The 20,979-nt window shown below is 39.7% G+C and overlaps 1 protein-coding gene across 1 annotated transcript in view; it reads left to right on the forward strand.

The window, feature by feature from the left end:
- kpnb3 (karyopherin (importin) beta 3) overlaps positions 1-20,979 on the forward strand; it is a 60,104-nt gene that overhangs the window by 27,908 nt on the left and 11,217 nt on the right. The window contains exons 9-22 of the mRNA XM_041199426.1: positions 386-473; positions 3,569-3,675; positions 6,251-6,375; positions 6,770-6,859; positions 7,157-7,330; positions 8,870-9,088; positions 9,174-9,257; positions 11,719-11,851; positions 14,065-14,186; positions 17,751-17,847; positions 18,918-19,090; positions 20,244-20,355; positions 20,559-20,614; positions 20,823-20,945. Coding sequence (XP_041055360.1) covers positions 386-473; positions 3,569-3,675; positions 6,251-6,375; positions 6,770-6,859; positions 7,157-7,330; positions 8,870-9,088; positions 9,174-9,257; positions 11,719-11,851; positions 14,065-14,186; positions 17,751-17,847; positions 18,918-19,090; positions 20,244-20,355; positions 20,559-20,614; positions 20,823-20,945 — 1,703 coding nt within the window. The remainder of the gene's footprint in view (positions 1-385; positions 474-3,568; positions 3,676-6,250; positions 6,376-6,769; positions 6,860-7,156; positions 7,331-8,869; positions 9,089-9,173; positions 9,258-11,718; positions 11,852-14,064; positions 14,187-17,750; positions 17,848-18,917; positions 19,091-20,243; positions 20,356-20,558; positions 20,615-20,822; positions 20,946-20,979) is intronic.

Here is a 20,979-nt window from a genome sequence, read left to right on the forward strand (position 1 = left end):
ATACAAATGACCCTCAGTTATTCTTCAAAATAGTACCTTTGGGATCTTTTATATCTACCCACGCAGGTTGGTTTAACATCTCATCTGAAGGACGGCACCTCCAACAGTGCAGCACTCCCTCAGTATTGCACTGGTCAACCTTGATTTCTGTGCTCATGCCCTGGAGTGGGGCTTGTACCCAGAATCCGCTGATTCAGAGATAAGTGTGCTACCTGCTAAGTTACAGCTAACACCAGGATTGGTGTACTGGCATTGAGCACATTTTGAACTGATACATGTGCTAGAACCCTATTTTTTCTGTCTACTTCCAAGACAGGTGTTTATTCTTAAAATGGATGATAACTGATATCTGGATTTTTTTTTACATCAAAATATTTTTCTTCAGTTCCACAGATGCTGGCAATGATGGTAGATTTAGAGAATGATGAAAACTGGTCAAATTCGGATGAACTTGAAGATGATGACTTTGACAGGTAATTCACATTTAATAAAAATTAGCTTGTAATGGAAAGACACAGGAGTTTAAATCAAATGATTACCAAGGAAGCTGTATTTCTTGCCCAATTTATCTTTAACAGCGTCACATAAAATCCGATCAATTAATGATTTGCACTGGGCAGGTTTAATTAAAAATAAAGTACTAAGATTGTTTATTCTCTGTGTGACTAATTTAATTCTTTCCTGGGGTTAGATAAATGGATTCCACTGCAGTGAATGTCCTCCAGGGTGAAAAAAATTATTCATTTGAGAAAGAAGTGCAAAATCTCTTGAAGTTCTGTTACGTTTGATTTCAGAAGAGATAGCTGACTATATTGCAAAATAGTGCTATTACCAATTGAGAAGCTCATTAATTTTAATTGTTACTGTGAACAGTAATGCTTTTGTTCTTATCTCTGAGGTTATGCACCCTGTAGTGATTAAGCGAGATAGGTAGCTGGCTTCCAGGCTGTCATTGCTGTTGATTCCTTCTTAACTGGTTACCAGAAAGTGTACAGGAAAAACCTATCCGACTCCAACCCCACCTCAAAAAAATCTCAAGTTACAATCAGTGCCCCACATCTTCATCTGTTTGCTCTATTTACTGGAGTTGTGGATCAGCTCATGTACCTTGGATAGATCAGTCATGATGTGCAAGAGTTAGAAGTTATCATGGAAACAACATTTTGAAATAATTTTGCACTTGAGCTCTCCTGGCTGGTCTCTCACATTTCAGTACTTTGTCCTAATCTGCTGCCCATATCCAAACACAAACAAGTCCTGTTCACCCCCTTGTGGCCACTGACCTAAATTGGCTTCCAGTGCAGCACTGTCTCAATTTTGAAATTCTCATCCTTGTTTTCAAATCCTTCCATCCCCATCTCTGAAAGCTCCTCTGGTCCTACAAGCCTCCGGGATCTCTGTGCATCTCCAATCTGGCCACTTGCACATCCCCAATTTTAATCACTCCACCATAGGCAGCTGTGCCCTCAGCCTCTCTCTCTCTCTCTCTTCCCCCCCACACCCACCCACCACCACCACCACCACCACTCTCACTCCCTGTCCCTCCCCTCCCGCTTGGTCGCCCTCTCCTCCCATCCCCTCTCCAAATAACAGGAGATAGAGGGCATGTAGAAAGGGCAGTACATTAATCATGGGTGACTTTAATCATTTTGTAGATTGGGAAAATCAAATTGGCAGAGGTAGCCACGAGCAAGAATGTATTCGGGACAGTTCCCTAGAACAATATGTTGTGGGTCCAACCAGGGTTCAGGCTGTTTTGGATCTGGTAATGTGTAGTGAAGCAGGTTTAATAAATGATCTCAGGAGTAAAAGACCCCCTAGGGAACAGTAACCATAACATGGTAGAATTTAGCATTCAGTTTGAGTGAGAAACTTGGGTCGGAAACAACTGTGCTAAACTTAAATAAGGGTAATTACAAAGGAATGAGGGCAGAGTTGGCTGGAGTGGACTGGGAAAGAAGTTTAGCAGAAAAGACAGTTGATGAACAATGGCAGATGTTTAAGAAAATAGTTCATGACTCTCAACAAAGATATATCCCAGTGAGGAAGAAGGACTATAGGAAGGGGATAAACCAACCATGGTTAACCAAGGAAGTTAAGGATAGTATCATATTGAAAGAAAAAACATACAATGTGGCAAAGATTATGGTAAGCCAGAGGATTGGCAAAGTTTTAAAAACCAACAAAAGATGATCCAAAAAAAAAAGAGAAAAATGAACTTTGAGGGTAAACTAGCAAGTAATATAAAACAGACAGTTAGAGCTTCTTTAAATATATAAAAAGGAAGAGAGAGGCAAAAGTGAATGTAGGCCCCTTAGAGAATGAGGCTGGGGAAATAATAATGGGGAACCAGGAAATAGCAGAGGATTTGAATAAATACTTTGCATCAGCCTTAACGGTAGAAGATGCTAATAGCATTCCAAAATACTAAATAATCAAGGGGCAAAATGGGAGGGGGTGCAGGAAATAAATACAGTAACTATCACTAGAGAGAAAATACTCAGTAAACTAATAGGGCTTAAGGCAGATAAGTCCCCTGGACCTGATGGGTTGCAACCTAGGATATTAAGGAAGTAGCTACAGAGATAGTGGATGCACTGGTAATAATCTTCCAAGAATCCTTAGATTCTGGAAAAGGCCCTGAGGATTGGAAAACTGTCCATGTAACACCCTTATTCAAAAAGGGAGGGAAACAAAAAACAGGTAACTGCAGGCCAGTTAGCTTAACATCTGTCATTGAGAAAATTTTAGTCTGTTATAAAGGATGTAATAGCGAGATATTTAGAAATACATAATATAATCAAGCAGAAATCAGCATGGCTTCATGATGGGGAAATCATGCCTGACAAATTTATTAGAATTCTTTGAGGAGGTAACAAGCAGAATAGATAAAAGGGAACCAGTAGATGTAATACATTTGGATTTCCAAAAGGCGTTCTATAAGGTATCATACATAAGGCTGCTTAATAAGATAAAAGCCCATGGTGTTGGGGGTAGTATGTTAGCATGAATAGAGGATTGGCTAACTAATTAAGGACAGAAAGTTGGGATAAGGGGGGCATTTTCGGAATGGCAACCTGTAACTAGTGGTGCCTCAGGGACCAGTGCTAGTGCTACAATTATTTATAATAAGCTGTTAATGACTTGGATAAGGGAAGTGAATGCAATATAGCCAAGCTTGCAAATGACACAACAATAGATGGGAAGGCAAGTGGTGAGGATGACACTAGGAGTCTACAGAGGGATATAGACAGGTTAAGTGAGTGGGCAAAAAAATTGCAGATGGAATATAATGTGGGAAAATGTGAGGTTATGCACTTTGGCAGGAAGAATAGAAGAGCTGAAGATTATTTAAATAGAGAAAGACTGCAGAAAGCTGCAGCACAGATGGATTTGAATTCCTTGTGCACCAATCACAAAAAGTTAGCTTACAAGTTCAGCAGGAAATAGGGAAGCAAATAGAATGTTGGCCCTTATTTCAAAGGGAATGGAGCATAAAAATAGGGAAGTTTTGCTAAAGCTATACAAGGCACTAGTAAGTTTATTTTCTCTTTTTGTTTTAACTTAGCAATGCTGTTGCTGGTGAAAGTGCTCTGGACAGGATAGCCTGTGGCCTCGGCGGTAAAGTAGTGCTTCCGCTGATAAAAGAACACATCATGCAGATGTTACAAAACCGTGAGTATGGTGCATTCAGTGATTTTTAAATTGCTTCGCAGTAAGTTATCTATCTTGGTCAAATCCATTTTTACAAAATTTAATACCCCAATAAATCTAATCTCAGATTTTCTTCAGTTAAATTCGTAATACGTTTAGCAAATTCGTAAGACACTGCCTCAATGGAAACGCAAACATTGCTGAGTAAGGGCCTGTAGTCCAAACTCTAGGACCTCTTGAAAGTTAGTTTCAAAGCTAACTTGAGTGATTGCCTGTCCATCTCTTAGCAAGAATACAATGAAACGCTTGATCAACATCCCTTCCACCATCTTAAACATTCATTCACTCACTCCACCACTGCCGACACAGTGGCAGCTGTGTACCATCTACAAGATGCATTGCAGCAACTCACCAAGACTCCTTTAACAGCACCTTCCAAACCTACAACCTTTACCTAGAAGGACAAGAGCAGCAGACACATGGGAACACCACAGCATGCATGTTTCTCTCACACACCATCCTGACTTGGAGCTATATCGCCGTTCCTTCACTGTTGTTAAGGTCAAAATCCTAGAACTCCCTTCCTAACAGCATTGTGGAGGTACCTGCACCAGATAAACTGCAGCAATTCAAGAAGGTGGCTTACCACGACCACCTCAAGGACAATTGGAGATGAGAAACAAATGCTGGCCTTGCTACTGATGCTCACAGTCAATGAAAAAAGTTTAAAATAAACCTGGAAGGGCAAGAAAGGCAACATGTTTCAAGCACCATCAAAGAAGCTTCACTGATATTTTGTTCAGATATCTATGCCCCTTGGTGATCTCAACATAAAAAACTGTTTGTGCTGTTGTACCACGGGAAGGGATCCTAGATTCAGGGCAGCCCTTGGCATTCATCATGTCATTTTACATTTGCGATTGAGGGAATTAAGTAGAATGCGCAATGCCGGTTTCTATACAATTTGGCAGTATTTTGGCTGTAATCTGCAGATTATACCAGATACGCACACATTAATTAGGTAGTTTTAATTGAATATGATTTATTTCACTTGGGGATAACTTCCCTGCTGCATTCGCCATGGCAACACCTTGACTAGTCAGTCAATTTGCCAACTAGTCACACTCTTCTCATACAATAGATTGGTGTTCCCTTTTTAATTTGGTATTCTTATGATTCTGGTCAGTACAAGATGAAGAGCTTCAATGGCATGTCTCTTTTGACAGTAATATTTCATTTAAGTTAATTTAATTAATTTAAAAGAATCCTGCCACATGATGCGGTGTTTGGTTTGGAAGTAGTTAGCAGCTAACTTTCTAACTCTGCTACTTGTGCTTAGCTCCTGTAATCAATGACACCAAATCATTGCCGTATATCCGACAAAACACTCTGCTCACCAGAAAGCCAAACCCATGATGAATGAGTGCAAATCATCATCTTCATTCCGTCAGATTTTCATGCAAGTCCAAATATCCAATTCTTTTGTTTTTAAAAACGAAAATATGCTGGAAATATATAGCAGCACCTGTGAAAAGCAGAGATGGTTTTGTATTTCAGGTTTATATCAAAAATGGAAAATTCTGGTAGCACCTTGGAAGAACCATGGAAATTAGGTCCCTGCTGTCTCCGGTGCACTGTCGCCTGTTTTTGGCAGGGGCACTTTATATTTCTAATTGGCAGAAAAATCAGGGTTCTGAAAGTGTGCGTCAGCTGCATGTGTTATACAAGCACTAGCACAGGTATTATTCACTGTATTCAAACAGTCTTCATGTGCAAACCTTACCTCTGTTAATTTCTGTTGGCTCATAGTTACTGCAAACTAATTTCTTCCCAATCCCATGTATTGTATTCCCAGTTTACCATACCTCTGAAAGTTATTCACCCCGAACCCTTATGTGACCACCTGCCCTTCAAATTATTGTCCTGTTGCTTTAGCCTCAGTGGGATGTGAAGTTATGAAAGCTACTTTAATTCTCAGGTTATCCAGCGCTTGAAATTCAGTATTACTGAAACAGTGGGACAGTTGTTCTAACTGTGATCCTATTTCCAATGTTGCTCATCTGTGGAATTCAGCCCTTGAGTGAATCATTTATATGTACCTTGGAAGACTGCAATGTTGTGCTTGTCAACAAGTTGCCATCTGTTGTGGTTCATGGCTTAACTTTGGAATATTTTTCCACGAATCCACTTTTGTCAAGGGGCCATTAAAAGAGCTGCCGGCATTTATGCTACAGCCAACATTACTAAAATATATATCTGGCCATTACTGTTTTACCGCCTTGCAGTATGCGGAAGGGCATTGACATGTTTTGACATTGACTACACTTAAAGTACTTCAGCATTGGTGGCTGTGTCCCCTTCCTCATAGCCCCTAAGCTCCGGAATTCCGCCTCTGAACCTCTCCTTCGCTCTGCTCCTTTTAAGATGGGCCTTAAAACCTTCTTTTTGACCAAGTCCTTAGTCATTTGTCCTAATACCACCCTTGACACACTCAATTTTTGTTTGACTGCACTCTTTTGAGGTACCTTAGGATGGCTTCTGACGTTGAAGTTACTGTAATTATGTATTTTAACACAATTGTGATGTTTCCTTGCAGCTGACTGGAAATACAGGCACGCGGGCTTGATGGCCTTGTCTGCTATTGGGGAAGGTTGTCATCAGCAAATGGAAGGGATCCTCAATGAGATTGTGAATTTCGTCTTGCTGTTTCTTCAAGATCCAGTAAGTGAAATAAAATATATTGTTTCAAGTGTGATAATTGTCCTGTCAATGGCCTGCACTTTGCATGTGAAGGCTGGCCATTTCACTGAGATGCTGCCACCTGTGACCCAGTATGAGTCAGCTACTTCTGTTGAGATTGGATTGAGAAAGAATGACATTGGAACACTTGGTGGTCTTGAGTTTGGTAAACTGGTTTAAAAAAAAATGGTCACTTTGAGCAGTCTTCAGTACATCTGATTGGTAAACCTGTTATATTCCTAATTATATACTGATGCAATGGTTTTATACAGTTAATTTTGCCTATTCTACAAATTGAAACCCTTACATTTTTTTATGATGGACTGCATGAATATTACTGAATTTGAAGTGTAGTATCCTTTTGATTTCATTTTAGCACCCAAGAGTGAGATATGCAGCTTGTAATGCAATAGGCCAGATGGCCACAGACTTTGCTCCAACCTTCCAAAGAAAATTTCATGACAAAGTAAGCATCTTTTTTTTTTGGAATATGAACCTCTGACTGTTCACCTTTGTAAAGCAATAGGAAGATCTTGTACTTTTACTTGAATTCTTGCTAATATAATTGCAACTGACAATCTGACTGTTTTGCCTTTAGTTCTTGTTCAGATCGTCATCTTTTTAGATTTTGAGGTCATGACTGAAAATTACAATTTTTTTTCTATTCTGTCTGGCTTTTCTGAGAAATTCATAGAAGCCCCAATGTAGTCGGAACGAAACATAAATCAGTTTGGGGTAGTAGTATTTATTTTGTTTCAAACAGGTCATTTCAGCTCTCTTACAAACCATGGAAGATCAGGCTAATCCACGCGTTCAAGCTCATGCTGCTGCTGCTCTTATTAATTTCACTGAAGATTGCCCCAAATCGCTGCTGCTCCCATACCTCGATAATCTAGTAAACCACCTGCACGTTATCATGGTGGCTAAATTACAGGAGGTGAGCTATTTCGATACTTCGCTATCTGTTTTTGGTTAGTCCACTTCAGTCTTTATACAAATTACTGGCTAAACTTCATTGCAAAGCATAACCCTTTTTAAATATTGTCCTGTCTTATCACTAGTACGCAGCCAAATTTTTGAGTCAGTTAAGAATAAGATTTGTCATTGAGATAGAGATAAGGGGAATATTCTTTTGATTGATAGAATGTGACAAGTGTTTGTTGGGGATCAACTTTTCACCATGTATTTATTTATTAATGACTAATAATGTTCCCGGAGAGCAGTGGAGGTTGGGTCTTTGAGGATATTTAAGGGTGAGTTAGACAGATTTTTGATTGACAAGAGAGTCAAGGATTATTGGGTGGCTTGTGGAAACAGACAGGAAAGTGAAGTTAAGGCCACGATCAGATTAGCAATGATCCTATTAACTGGTGGAGCAACTCGAGGGACCAAATGGACTACTGCTCCTATTTCTTATGTTCTTATTTATTGATTATTTGCATGAAGCAATGAAAAGTTGTGTATCCAAGTTTGCAGATGGGATCAAGTTAGAAACAAGCTAATTTGTACAGATAGTTACAAAGGAATATAGACAGACTAAGTGACCGGGCAAAAGTGTGGCAGATGGAATTCAATGTGGGGAAATGAGATAATCCATAATGAGGGAAAAACAGAAAAGACAAATCGGAACATTTTCGAAAAATGGCAAGAGACTAGAAACTATCGGACCAAAGGGGTCCTGGTGCTGTGGTACAAAAATCAACAAAAACTAGTGTAAAGGTGCAGAAGTAATCAAAAATGATAATGAAATGTTAGGCTTTGCCTCAAGAGGCTTGGATTGCTAAAGGGAGGAAATTTTATTCAATTTTAGACTCTTGATCAGACCCCATCTGAAGACTGAGTTCAGTTTTCGGCAAAGCACCACAGGAGGAATAAATTGTCCTTTTGAGGGGGTACAGTGCAGATTCAGCTGACGGATAAGGGAGTATAAATGGTTACGTTGAGAGGGTAGGTTGCACAAACTTGCGTTCCCATGAATTTAGAAGGTTGAGGGCTGATGTAGTTGAAGTGGTTAAGATGTTAAATGGATTTGGTGGGGTAGTTAGAGAGAAACTGTTTTCCCTAGTGGGTGAATCCCAAACAATGGGGCACAATCTTAAAATTCGATCCAGGCTGTAAAGAGAGAAAGCAGGAAGCACTTTCTCTCATAAAGGGGAGTGGGAATGTGTAACTTCTTTTCCTAAAAGACTGGATGCTGGGCTTCAATTGAAATTTTCACAGCTGCAATCAGCAGATTTTATTTTTTGAGTGAGGGTGTTAAGGGATATGGATCAAAAGGTGGATATATAAAGTTAAGATACTGATATACCATGATCTAATTGAATGGTGGAACAGGCTTGAGGGACTGAATGGCCTCCTGTTCCTATGTGCCTAGAGACCTTGAGATGAAAACGTTTTGTTTTGCTTATTCAGCATTGTCCATGTGTATCAAGACTGTGGGGATACTCTATACGTTGATGTTTTGTTCTCCCTTAAGCTCATACAGAAAGGGACTAAGCTGGTATTGGAGCAGGTTGTGACATCCATTGCTTCTGTGGCTGATACTGCAGAGGAGAAATTTGTCCCATATTACGACCTGTTCATGCCATCATTGAAGCATATCGTGGAAAACGGAGTACAGAAAGAGCTCCGGCTCCTGAGAGGGAAAACCATTGAGTGCATCAGCCTGATAGGCCTCGCTGTTGGTAAAGATAAGGTAACCACAGTTCATTAAAAGCTTCGGAGCTATTCCAGATTTCAGCATTGCTGTTCATTCCACTAACTCCAGTCGTGTTTTGTAGTTCATGCAAGACGCCTCGGATGTGATGCAGTTGCTTCTAAAAACCCAAACTGATTCCAGTGAATTGGAGGATGATGACCCACAGGTATGTTGGCTTGTTTTGCAACCCTTTGTGACAATGAGGATATGGATGCTCAGTGACAATGAGGATATGGATGCTCAGTGACAATCTGTAAGGAGTCACTTTCTATTGTAAATTGTATTGCTGCAGATATGACCTTCCCAATGAAATGGCCTGGCAGGTTTTTCTGGTTTCTATGAATTGACTCATCTTTTAATTGTTAAAGATCCTTGTATTCTTAATTTCAATGTGTTTTTTTTTAAAAAGAGCTTATGTTCTTCCTGAGTGTCTCTGGGTTGAGGATTTATGCATGTTAATTGCTCTCTCTATAAACATTGCTGACTGTGCCGGTGTAAATGTAAAGCAGACGTTAAATCCTCAGACTGTGCTGATCATAGCTAGCGGCAACTGTTGGGGGAGTAGGGAAAGGGGGACAGTCAGGGATCTGTTGTTTGCCATTCATCAGAGTAACTGGGAGAGTGATCTTGGGTGAGAATGTAGTTTTGGAAGACGTTGCAGCCTTTGCCGATTCAATATTAGCTTGCTAATATATGACTGAATCTTTTAAGCAGCAGTTGCTTGATCAAGGACCGAGAGTGTCTATGGATCTGTGAATGAGGGGAAATTGGATGAGCGATGGTTGTCTTTTTAAAACAGCAAGAACATTGGCCATTCTTTCTCTGAGTGAAACCTGCTCATTGGCCGCCACCTGTACTGCAAGTGTCTTTTGGCTCAGCATTTCTCTGCCAGCCCTTCTAAAGAGCTATGAAGTTGGCCCCCTCAAATCCCTACACTCTTTCCTTTTCCAGTTCCCTTTTGAAAGTTACTCAAAGTATCTTCACAGTGCAGAAGGAGGCCATTCGGCCCATCAAGTCTGCACTGTCTCTCTAAAAGTGCATTCTACCTGGTCCTGCTCCCCTGCCTTATCCTTGTAAACTTGCACATTCTCTCTTTTCAGGTAGCAGTCCAATTCTGTTTTGAATACCCTGATTGAACCTGACTCCACCATTCTTTCAGGAAGTTTGTTTCAGACTCCAGCCACCATCTGGGTGAAAAAAATTTTCCTCTCATCACATTTACTCCTTTTGCCAATTATTTTGACTCTATGCCCTCTAGTTCTGGATGTCCTCTTGAGTGGGAACAGTTTCTCACTATTTACCCTGTCCTGTCCATACCCCTCAGGATCTCGACTACCTCTATCAAGTCTCCTCTCAGCCTTCTTTTCTCCAAAGGTAACAGTCCCAAACTCTCCAATCTATCCTCATAGCTACAGTTCTTCATTCTGGGAATCATTCTTGTGAATCTCTTCTGTACTCTCTCCAGTGCAATTGAGTCTGCTTCGCTATCCCGATCATTGTAACTTACTCCATAAGAAGAAAATAAAAACACTCTCCTCAACTCTCTCTGTTTTTAGCTCATTATATTAAATTTGTGCTTTCTGGTACTAACCCTCCTGCCAGTGGAAAGCCTTTGAAGTGGGTTTATCCATATGGAACGGTTCTCTAACTGACCAAAAGAAATGTTCGCTTAGCTACACAGTGCCAGATCAGAATGACAATGTGCAGTGGTTCTGTCTACTGTAACCTAAGCTCATAACTTCAAACTGTTTAATATTGATGGTCTTTTACATGATGAGAATGGAACGAGGAAACTTAATTTTCAGCATGATCCCACTTGCCATGGGCACAGTAGTATAGTGGTTATGTTACTGGACTGGTAATCCAGAGACATGAGTTCAATTTCCACCATATGGTGGAGGAATTTAAATTCAGTTAATTGAATAAGGATGTGTACTGGGATTGTCATAAAAAGCCCATCTGGTTTGCTAATGCCTTTGGGTAAAAGAAACCTGCCGTCCTTACCCGGTCTGGCCAATATGCGACTCCAGACCCAAAGCGGATGTGTTTGCCTCTTAACTGTCCTCCAGAATGGCTGAGCAAACCAATCAGTTGTGTCAAAAATGGCTATGCAAAGCTATAATCCACATGGACTTAGCGGTTCAAGAAGCCAGCTCACCACAACCTTCTCGAGGCCAATTAGGGATGGGCAGTATGAATGCTGGCCTTGCCAGCAACGCCCACATCCAATGAATTATATTTAAAGGAGAGAGTTGGAATGTCTTAGATGGAAGAATTTGACAGCATTGCTGATGCTTGATAAGTACTACATCAATAATCCACACTTTTGCAGAATATCAATTTCTCTTCTGTTTAAAAAAAATTGGAAATCCATTTTCAAACTAAAATCATTTTCAATTCATTTTCTAATTACATGTTTTTCATATTGTTATTGTTAAACAAACACATTTTCTTCAATATTCTGTAAACAAATCTTGATTTAGACTTGTGTAAACTTTAAAGAACCACATATGCCTCTCTGAATATTGCTGTAAACTGTTCATATTAAATGTTAGCTCTGAAAAGGATCGATAAGAGATTTTGAAACTCAGGCTGTCAATTGAGCTAATTTTCTGTTTCTCATGTAGATATCTTATATGATCTCTGCTTGGGCAAGAATGTGTAAGATCCTTGGTAAGGAGTTCCAGCAGTATCTTCCTGTTGTTATGGGGCCGCTGATGAAGACTGCTTCGATTAAGCCTGAAGTGGCCCTCCTAGACAGTAAGTACCAGTGGTCGCACATGAGCCCATCTCCCTGCCCTCACCCATTCTACGTGGGAATGTTGTGAGCTATTTGTTGAAAATAGGATGTCAACCAATTAACTACTGTCTTTAGTGTTTTTCTATCCAGTAAACCATAACTCCACTGACTTTTTGAGTAATTGTGATAGCGTTTTGAGCAAAAAGATATAAATATTTTGTAATAAATTGAGCACTGAAACAGGCCATTCAGCCCAACATTGTGTATGCCGATTATATTTATTAGCTGTTTGCTTGAACTTCTTTATAAAACAATTTATTTGTGTCTGAACTGCCCTGGTGAATATTATCCCAAGGCTCAGGTTGAGACAAATTGTGGCTTTCCTGAAGCCTACTGGGTGAGATCACTTCATGGTTTTAGAACCAATCCTGCAAATCAAAAGATCCCAAGCTAACTCTGCCTCCGAGCGAATCACCTAGACTTATCACTGTCACATTCCAAGGACTGTCAGTTTATTCATGTTTGCTGCATGAAGGATTGGATTTGATAGTTAATTTTAGCCCGCAGATAGCAGAGTTACACATGGGCCAGTTCGGTGAGTTATTGAATGGTTGTGGGTACACGTGGACCTGGACCCGTGCACGCTTATGTGGTTTTCCTTCAGGCAAGCACAAGAGGCATTGGGACAGAAAGGAGGGAGGTATGTTCAGCATTATCGAGTCTAACGTCACATAGATTCCAGCCCAGTGCAAGCATTGGGTGCCAAACCTATTTTTAAAGCTATAGTCTTATTTTTAGTTGAAATTTTATAAAAACACATGCACCCCCAGAAAAACTGCCATTCAATGACACTGAAATGCTCTGTTTTACGCACTGCATTGCACTGATGCAATGCTCTGTTGGAAGAGCAAGACCATTGTTTAAAGGGGATAGATTTTTTTTAACAAGTTGACTAGGAAGGAATTCTCAAATGCAGAAGATATTTGTTTTCACTCAAAAATAGACAGGTGGGGCAACAGCTGGTTCAAGGGTTGCTTGAAATAGAGAATAATTTCATATTCAGTAGGTTGTGGTTACCATTAAATTTGTACTTTCTTCAAAATGCAGACGTGACCATACAGTTTCCTAATCAAGCAGCTATGATGTTTGGGCGCAGACTGTGTGTCCTCTAGGCCGTGCTAAGCTTTTGCACAATTGCTGAAAATCAGCCCATACCTTTTTGGAATGGAAGTCACGCTCCCAGAAGGAACTTGCTGTTCACTCTGTTTCAAAAACTGGCCAAGTTGGGTTCCTCCCTCCCAGCAGGATTTGTTCACTTGTGAATTCGGTTCACACATTAGTGATTTGTTGAAATAGAAGGTACATAAACCCTTTCTGCTGGTTTTCAGTGCGCCTTTGGTCATCACCTTGAAAGTTGCTATGACTTAGTGGGGAAAGGTTTTCACTCCATCCCGCAGAAAATCTCATCAGAATTATGGTGTCAGTGGGTCTCACTCAAGGCTGAGTCAGAAGGTCGTGGGTTCAGTTCTCGTTCCAGAGACTTAAGCAGCCAATTGGCTCCCGTGTGCCCGACATTACACCAGTGGCTACGCTTCAAAAGTGGAGTGCAAGTGGAATAAAATGCTGTGTCTACATTATTGCACAGTAGCAAATTATTATCCCTTTAGATTCATGCAGGGTGTGTTATTGGCTGTGAAGAACTTCAGGACGTACTGAAGGTGTGAAAAGTACTATAGAAATACAAGTCTTTATAAAATAGTCACTAGCTTAATTAGGATAAGTAGAAAAATCATCTGACCTGGGTTTAATGGCCCACAAATTGAAGTTTTGACAGCCCTGTCACATTAGTATTTTTAAAATGTCCAAGAATGTTTCCAGGAACAGTTTGTGTTTAAGTAGCATCTCTAACCTACAGCTGCCCCTAGGTCTCTGCGCTTCTCCAATTCTTGCCTCTTGTGTTTCCCCGTACAATTTCATCCTCCCCACCATTGTCGACGTGGCCTCAGCTACCCAGGTCCTGACACCTGGAATTACCCCTCCCAAAATCCCTCCCTTTACAAAGCTCCTTTAAAACCCACTTCTTCGACTAAGCTTTTGATTGCCTGTCCTAATATTTCCTTGCGTTGCTTGGTGTCAGATTTTGTTTGAGCACACTCCTTGGCATGATTTTTTACTGAAAGCACAGTTGTTGAGCACGATGTATAAAGTACATTTTAACTTTTTTTTTTACTAGCACAAGATATGGAGAACATGAGTGAGGATGATGGCTGGGAATTCGTAAACCTTGGTGATCAACAGAGCTTTGGAATCAAAACCGCAGGGTTAGAGGAGAAAGCAACGGCTTGTCAAATGTTGGTGAGTGGTAGTTTGGCTTTGATTAATGCAGCCCATATTAAACTTTCATTTTAAGCAAAATGTTTCAGAGCCTGGTGTGCAATTTCTTGAAAGATTTAACATCAGGTTTAGATCACTTGAACAATGCTGTGTCTACATTATTGCACAGTAGCAAATTGATTCACACAGTGAGCGTTATTTAAAATATGGGCCTTTAAAAGCAAACCCGGGTTTCTATTTTTAAAGGAGTGTAGTTATTTTTTTTTCTTCATTCATGGGATGTAAGTGTCGCTGGCCAGGCCAGCATTTATTACCCATCCCTCGTTGCTCCCTAGTTCAGAGGGCATTTAAGAGTCAACCACATTGCTGTGGGTATGGAGTCACATGTAGGCTAGACCGGGTAAGGATAGCAGATTTCCTTTCCTAAAGGACATCAGTGAACCAGATGGATTTTTACAACAATCGACAATGGTTTCATGATCATCATTAGACTTTTAATTCCAGATATTTTTATTGACTTTAAATCCCAACACCTGTGGGATTTGAACCCGGGTCCCCAGAGCATTACTCTGGATTACTAGTCCAGCGACAATACTACAATGCCATCGCCTCCCCAGCATTTAAAAATGCTGAGGCTATAAAGCTGATTTAGAACGTTGGAAGATTGCACGAACTCTGGCTGAAATATAAGCCTCCTGTAAGGAAAATAGAAATGTGTGTTTAACACTGTTGGACATATCCAAATGGTCAGGCAGTAAATGGACTGCACGGTGTACGAGATCAGGACGCTCCCCAACACCCCCCTCCCAAACTTATTAAAATAACTGAATGCTGGAAATAATCAGTAGGTCAGACAGTATGAAGAGAGAAAGTTAATGTTTCAGGTAATAAATTGTTAACTCTGTTTCTATCTCCACAGATGCTGCCAGACCTGCTGAGTATTTCTGTTTTTTTAAAATTCAGATTTCCAGCATCTGGAGTATTTTGCTTTGTTATAATATTTCGGGTCTGTTATGGCCCAGCTGATGGTAAATGCTGAGCTGCTCAAATCCCAAAGGGAAACTTGAAACGACTGCCACAACTGTTTTTGCAATTTGTATAAATTTCGAGATGCGTGCCTTTAATAAGACCATCAAGTCTTATAGGTTTCTTACAAAATTAAATTAAACTTTTATTAAATAAAATAAATTATGTTAAGCACATATGTATGTTTACAAATTGCTACTATGATAACTCCTAGCTGTCCTAGTTTATGTAACTCCCAGTTACACCTTAAGGCAACAGTAAAACAACATAGATTTAAACAGACCGGGGCAAAGCACACACCCTGGACAGTCGAATTTCACACTTGTGTTAGATCTTAAAGTGCCTGCCCTTAGCCGCAACCTTTGCTCCTTTGTACATATTTTCCCCTTTGAATGCAAATTCCCATTGCTTCACTAAGTCTTTGGACTTTACCCTTCTAATAATAAAAATCTATCATAGTACTAATTTTACCAGTAATCTTTGGGAGAAATAAACACACTGATTCTTCTTCTGGCTAGATGTGACATTTCACCCCCTCTTTTGAATTCAAGCTACTCTGGTTTATTTAAAAATGCAAATGTTCTCGTTACACCTCACCTTGTAAAACTTCACCCATGTTTATCCACTTAGCATTTCAAACCTAGTTTATCTTCTTACATCAAAGCCTTCAGACCAGCTGTTTGTAATTGAATTAAAATCTTTCTCCCCCACACCGCCCCCCTCCCTCCAGGAGTGATGAATTAACAAAAGGAAGGATGGCTTAAAGCAAAAAGGAATGATTAATGGAATAAATAAAGAAACAAAAGATGTTTCCAAAGAGGGTGTAAGTGGTAACAGCACAATTGTCACCAGCAGCTGCTCTCTGGGGAGAATAATGGGGGTGGAGGCTAGGATCTAAAGTTGTTGAACTCGGTGTTGACGCTGGAAGGCTGTACAGTGCTTCAGTGAAAGACGAGCTGCCTTTCTAGAGCTTCTGTTGAGCTTCATTGAGATAATGTAAGAGACCAAGGGCAGAACGAGAGTGGGACGGACGAGGATCTCTGCTGGGCGGGGGGACACACTACAATCAGCCTGGGTCTTGAGAAGGGGAAACCATCTTGTATGTTTCCCAATTCTGATGGCATTCCGGAACCCACTGTAGATGCTTATGCTGGCCAGTACTGCTAGAAAAGTGCCTGAGGATATCAGCAAGGAAAGAATTTTAAGCCTGGATATCTCTCACTTTTTAACACCATAGAAACTCTATACATCTTGCTAAACTTGAGAGTACTGTTTCAACAAGCGAGATGGTAGCGTAGAGGTAATGTCACTGGACTAGTAATCCAAGGTAAAAGCAAAATACTGCAGATTCTGGAAATCTGGAATAAAAGCAGAAGATGCCAGAAAAACCCAACATGTCTAGCAGCATTTGCAGAGAGAGAAAGAGTTAATGTTTTGAGTCTATATGACTCTTCAGAGCTCTGAGGAAGAGTCATACAGACTTGAAACGTTAACTCTGTTTCTCTCTCCACAGATGCTGCTGGACCTGCTGAGCTTTTCCAGCATTTTCTGTTTTTGTTGTAGTAATCCAAAGGCCCAGGCTAATGCTTTGGGGACACTGGTTCAAATCCCACCATGACAGCTGATGGAATTTAAATTCAATTAACAATAAAATCTGGAACTGAAAATTAGTAATGGTGACCATGAAACTATCATCGATTGTCATTAGTGAACCAGATGGGTTTTTTTTTAATGCCCTTTAGGGAAGGAAATCTGCCATCCTTACCTGGTCTGAGCAACGTGTGACTTGAGGCCCACAGTAATGTGGTTGACTCTTAAACTGCCATTTGCAATGATATGGTAAGCTATTCAACTCAAGGGCAATTAGTGATGGGCAATAAATGTTGGCCTTGCCAGCGATGCTCTCATCCCATGAAAGAACAAAAAAAAAACTTGGTTATTGCGATCTTGAGTGCTGTGCTGGAAAAGATCCACATGCGAGAGTCTGGCTAGGGTTTCAAGGGCTTTCACCGTCTGAAAATTGTTGATCCCACTTCCCCTAACAAAGGCTCTGAATGGTAACGTGATAGAAAATTGCAAGTATTACAGAGTGATAACATTGAGCTTTGACTCTCTCCAGCCAGAAAATTTGGAATTTCTGTAGATACTTAACTAATTGCTGGATTCATGTGTCCAGTTAAATATTTAGACCGATGCCAACCAACCAGATGCTACTGCATCTTTCAGCAATCCTATTGGCAAATCAACATTGCTATCATTATGTTTGCCCACCTCATAATATTTCTGAAGAAGGGTCATACGGACTTGAAATGTTAACCGTGTTGCTCTCTCCACAGATGCTGCTGGACCTGTTGAGTTTTTCCGGCATTTTCTGTTTTTGTTTCATAATATATCTGATTCATTTAATTGAGGTGACAAGTCAGATTTTTCTTTTTTTAAAACTATTAGTTCATAATTTGAACGAGAATTTTTAAAAAGTAGTGAATGTGTGTTCTGGTAATGATTTGAATTCTTCCCACTGATTTAACTGTACAAACAAATTGTGATTTCTGTGCCTAGGTCTGTTATGCGAAAGAGCTAAAGGAAGGGTTTGCTGAGTACACTGAGCAAGTGGTGAAACTGATGGTGCCGCTTCTTAAGTTTTATTTTCACGACGATATCCTTTCTTTTAAAGCTTGTTTGTAATTATCTTTCTGATCGTCCATTTGGCTGCTGTGTTTCCTACATTTCAACAGTGACTACATTTCAGAGTACTTAATTGGCTGGCTGTAAAATGCTTTGGAGACATCCAGTAGTAATCAGAAACACTATATAAATGCAAGTCTTTCTTATTGTATGAAAACTGTCAAAAATCTAGCTGTCAATATTGAAGCAAATAACAGTGACAAGCTAGCTTTATAACATGCCCATTTCAAATGGGTTAATGGCCCTCTAACAAAATGAAGGGGCAAGTCTTGTTCCTAATTAAAAATGTGTTTTGATAATATTTGAAAAGTCATGATGTACAATTGAGTGGTATATTTTTAAACTTTCTATATAAAAACATGGGACAACTTAATTACCGTATACTTTGTTTCTAGAATGCAATTAAGAAATTTGGATTTAAGTGCCTTTATATGTTGAAACAAATTTGGTGAAAAGAAAACTCTAACCACATCATACAGTAATTGATTTAGAATCAGGTGTCAGCTGTGGCTCACTCTTGCCTCTGAGTCAGGGGTTGTGGATTCAAGCCCCACTCCAAAGCTTAAGCACAAAAGCTAGCCAGCGCAGTACTGAAGAGAGTGCTGCACTGCTGGAGGTGCTTCTTTTGGATGAGTCATTAACCCGAGAGTGCATCTGCACACTCAGGTGGACGTAAAACAAAATTCCCATGAAGCTGTTTCAAAGAAGAGCAGGGGGAGCTCTCCCCAGTGTCCTGGTCAATATTTGTGTCTCAATCAGCATCACCAAAACAGATTATCTGGTCATTATCATATTGCTGTTTGTGGGAGGTTGCTGCACACAAATTGGCTGCTGCATTTCCTACATTACAACGGCGGTTACACTTCAAAAATACTTCATTTATTTTGAAGCGCTTCGGGACATCCTGTGGTTGTGAAAGATACTATTTAAATGCATGTCTGTCTTTTCAGGTTATGAATTTAATATTGAATCTTCTTGACAGTGAGTTACATTTGTCTTTTTATATTTTTAATACGGTGCATTCTTCCTTGACCATAAAACGTGTTCGTGTTGCTGCAGCTGAATCAATGCCTCTGCTACTTGAATGTGCCCGTGTCCAAGGGCCTGAATATGTGACACAAATGTGGCATTTTATGTGTGATTCCCTCATCAAAGGAATTGGTACAGAGCCAGATTCTGATGTTCTTTCTGAAATTATGCATTCTTTTGCAAAGGTAATCTTTTATATAGAGTATTGGAAATTTGTTCAAGTATATTTTGCCTTTAAAAAAAAGGATGCCTCTAAAGATTCATACCAAATTGGATTTGATAGTATCTTTAATATATACAGAAGAACATAACATGAAAACAAAAATATGGCCAGGGATACAGGAATAGGGTGTTTCGCACTGTCAGCCTGCTCTACCATTCAATAGAATTATGGCTGATCTTCAACCTCAACTCCACTGTCCTGCACTATCCCCAGATCTCTTGACTCCATTAGTGTCTAAACACCAATCGCTCTGTCCTGAAGATAAAATAATTGGTTATGTTGCTAAGAGATATTGTAATCTGCATTATCAGTTCCTACTTGAACAGCTTTAGCTCTAGATTTCCAACTTGCAACATCCTTCCTTCCTTTGACTCATTACCTACTGTGAAATAAAGCAGTTAAAAACCTACTGAACATTGAATATCAAGGGAAACAAAGCATATGCAAAGATCACACTGTATGATTACACAGCCATTTAGAATACACATGCATAAACCCACTATGCTGGGCCTTTTACTTAACGTAGGATCAGGGTAGAGTTTCTTCCATTGTAAGATTTGCTTGCTTCCATGCCTGCCTTTAGAGACCAGGAGAGTCTTGCCTTCGCCTTGGCATAGACACCTTTCTGAATGACCAACTATTGCTGGTGAATTTAACTTTTTATACAATCTGTGCCAAAAAAACAATGGCCATCCCGTATTTTAAAAGTTTCTTGCGTCTGCATCCACTGCTCAGACTACACTATCCCTGGGAAAAAACCTAATGCCTTTTGGAAAGGCATTACTTTATATAAAGTTCTTAGAGCCCTAAATATGAGAGAAACAAATCCAGCAAGCATTTAACTGTAGAGTGACTAGTACTGTAAATGCATCCGGTGAAGAATTCAAGGAAGTAGACTGGTCACACACCTCGAGTGGAGAAGACATAGAGGAAGTGACCACCTGACAGTAATGTCAAACTGCTTTAAATTAAGTAGCAAAAGCAAAGCTTGAATCACTTACTTGGAACACCTGAAGTGAAACTAACTGGATTCAGATGTTTCTCTGTATTTGTTAATCTTGTAATCTTTTGAGAACTCTTTTATTTATGCAGTTGTTGCGCGTTTCTCTCTTTAGTGTATAGAGTTGATGGGTGAAGGCTGCTTAAATAAGGAACATCTTGAGGAACTAGGAAACATCATGAAGGGAAAATTGGAGGAACACTTCAAAAATCAAGAATTGAGACAAGGTAAACGTGATACATCTGTACAGTTAAACTTGGGAGGAAAAGGTATCATGTGGTGTTGGTTATGCTTTGTTGTGTCTTTGTGCATAGTTCTATCACCTCTACCTTTCTTCCTTCCTCCCCTCGTGTTCTCTTAAGTTCTATTTGTAAAATTTTTAACTATAGATTTATAACATTGCAATTTGATTATTGGTTTTTGCCTTTAGCAAAAAGACAAGATGAAGACTATGATGAACAAGTTGAAGAAAACTTGCAAGACGAAGTAATATTTTATATCTTTATTATAGATTATGCTAAATTATCTTAAAATTATCAGTAATAATTCTCTAATGACAAAGTAATTTGGTTGCGGGGAACGAATTGTTAAGGATCTTTTATTAATATGAATTCTAATTTTTACCACAGCCATTTCTGAATGAATTCTGACTGATTTTAGATTGTGTGTAATGCTGTGCTTTAATTGCTTATAGGATGATAGCGATGTTTACATCTTGACTAAAATTTCGGACATCCTGCATTCAATGTTCAGCTGTTACAAAGAAAAGGTGCTGCCGTGGTTTGAACAAATTCTACCACTAATAGTCAATCTAATCGTAAGTTTAAAGCAACAAAATTTCCCAGACTTTT

This window comes from Carcharodon carcharias, chromosome 11 (genome assembly GCF_017639515.1).
Source record: "Carcharodon carcharias isolate sCarCar2 chromosome 11, sCarCar2.pri, whole genome shotgun sequence".
Classification (NCBI taxonomy): domain Eukaryota; kingdom Metazoa; phylum Chordata; class Chondrichthyes; order Lamniformes; family Lamnidae; genus Carcharodon; species Carcharodon carcharias.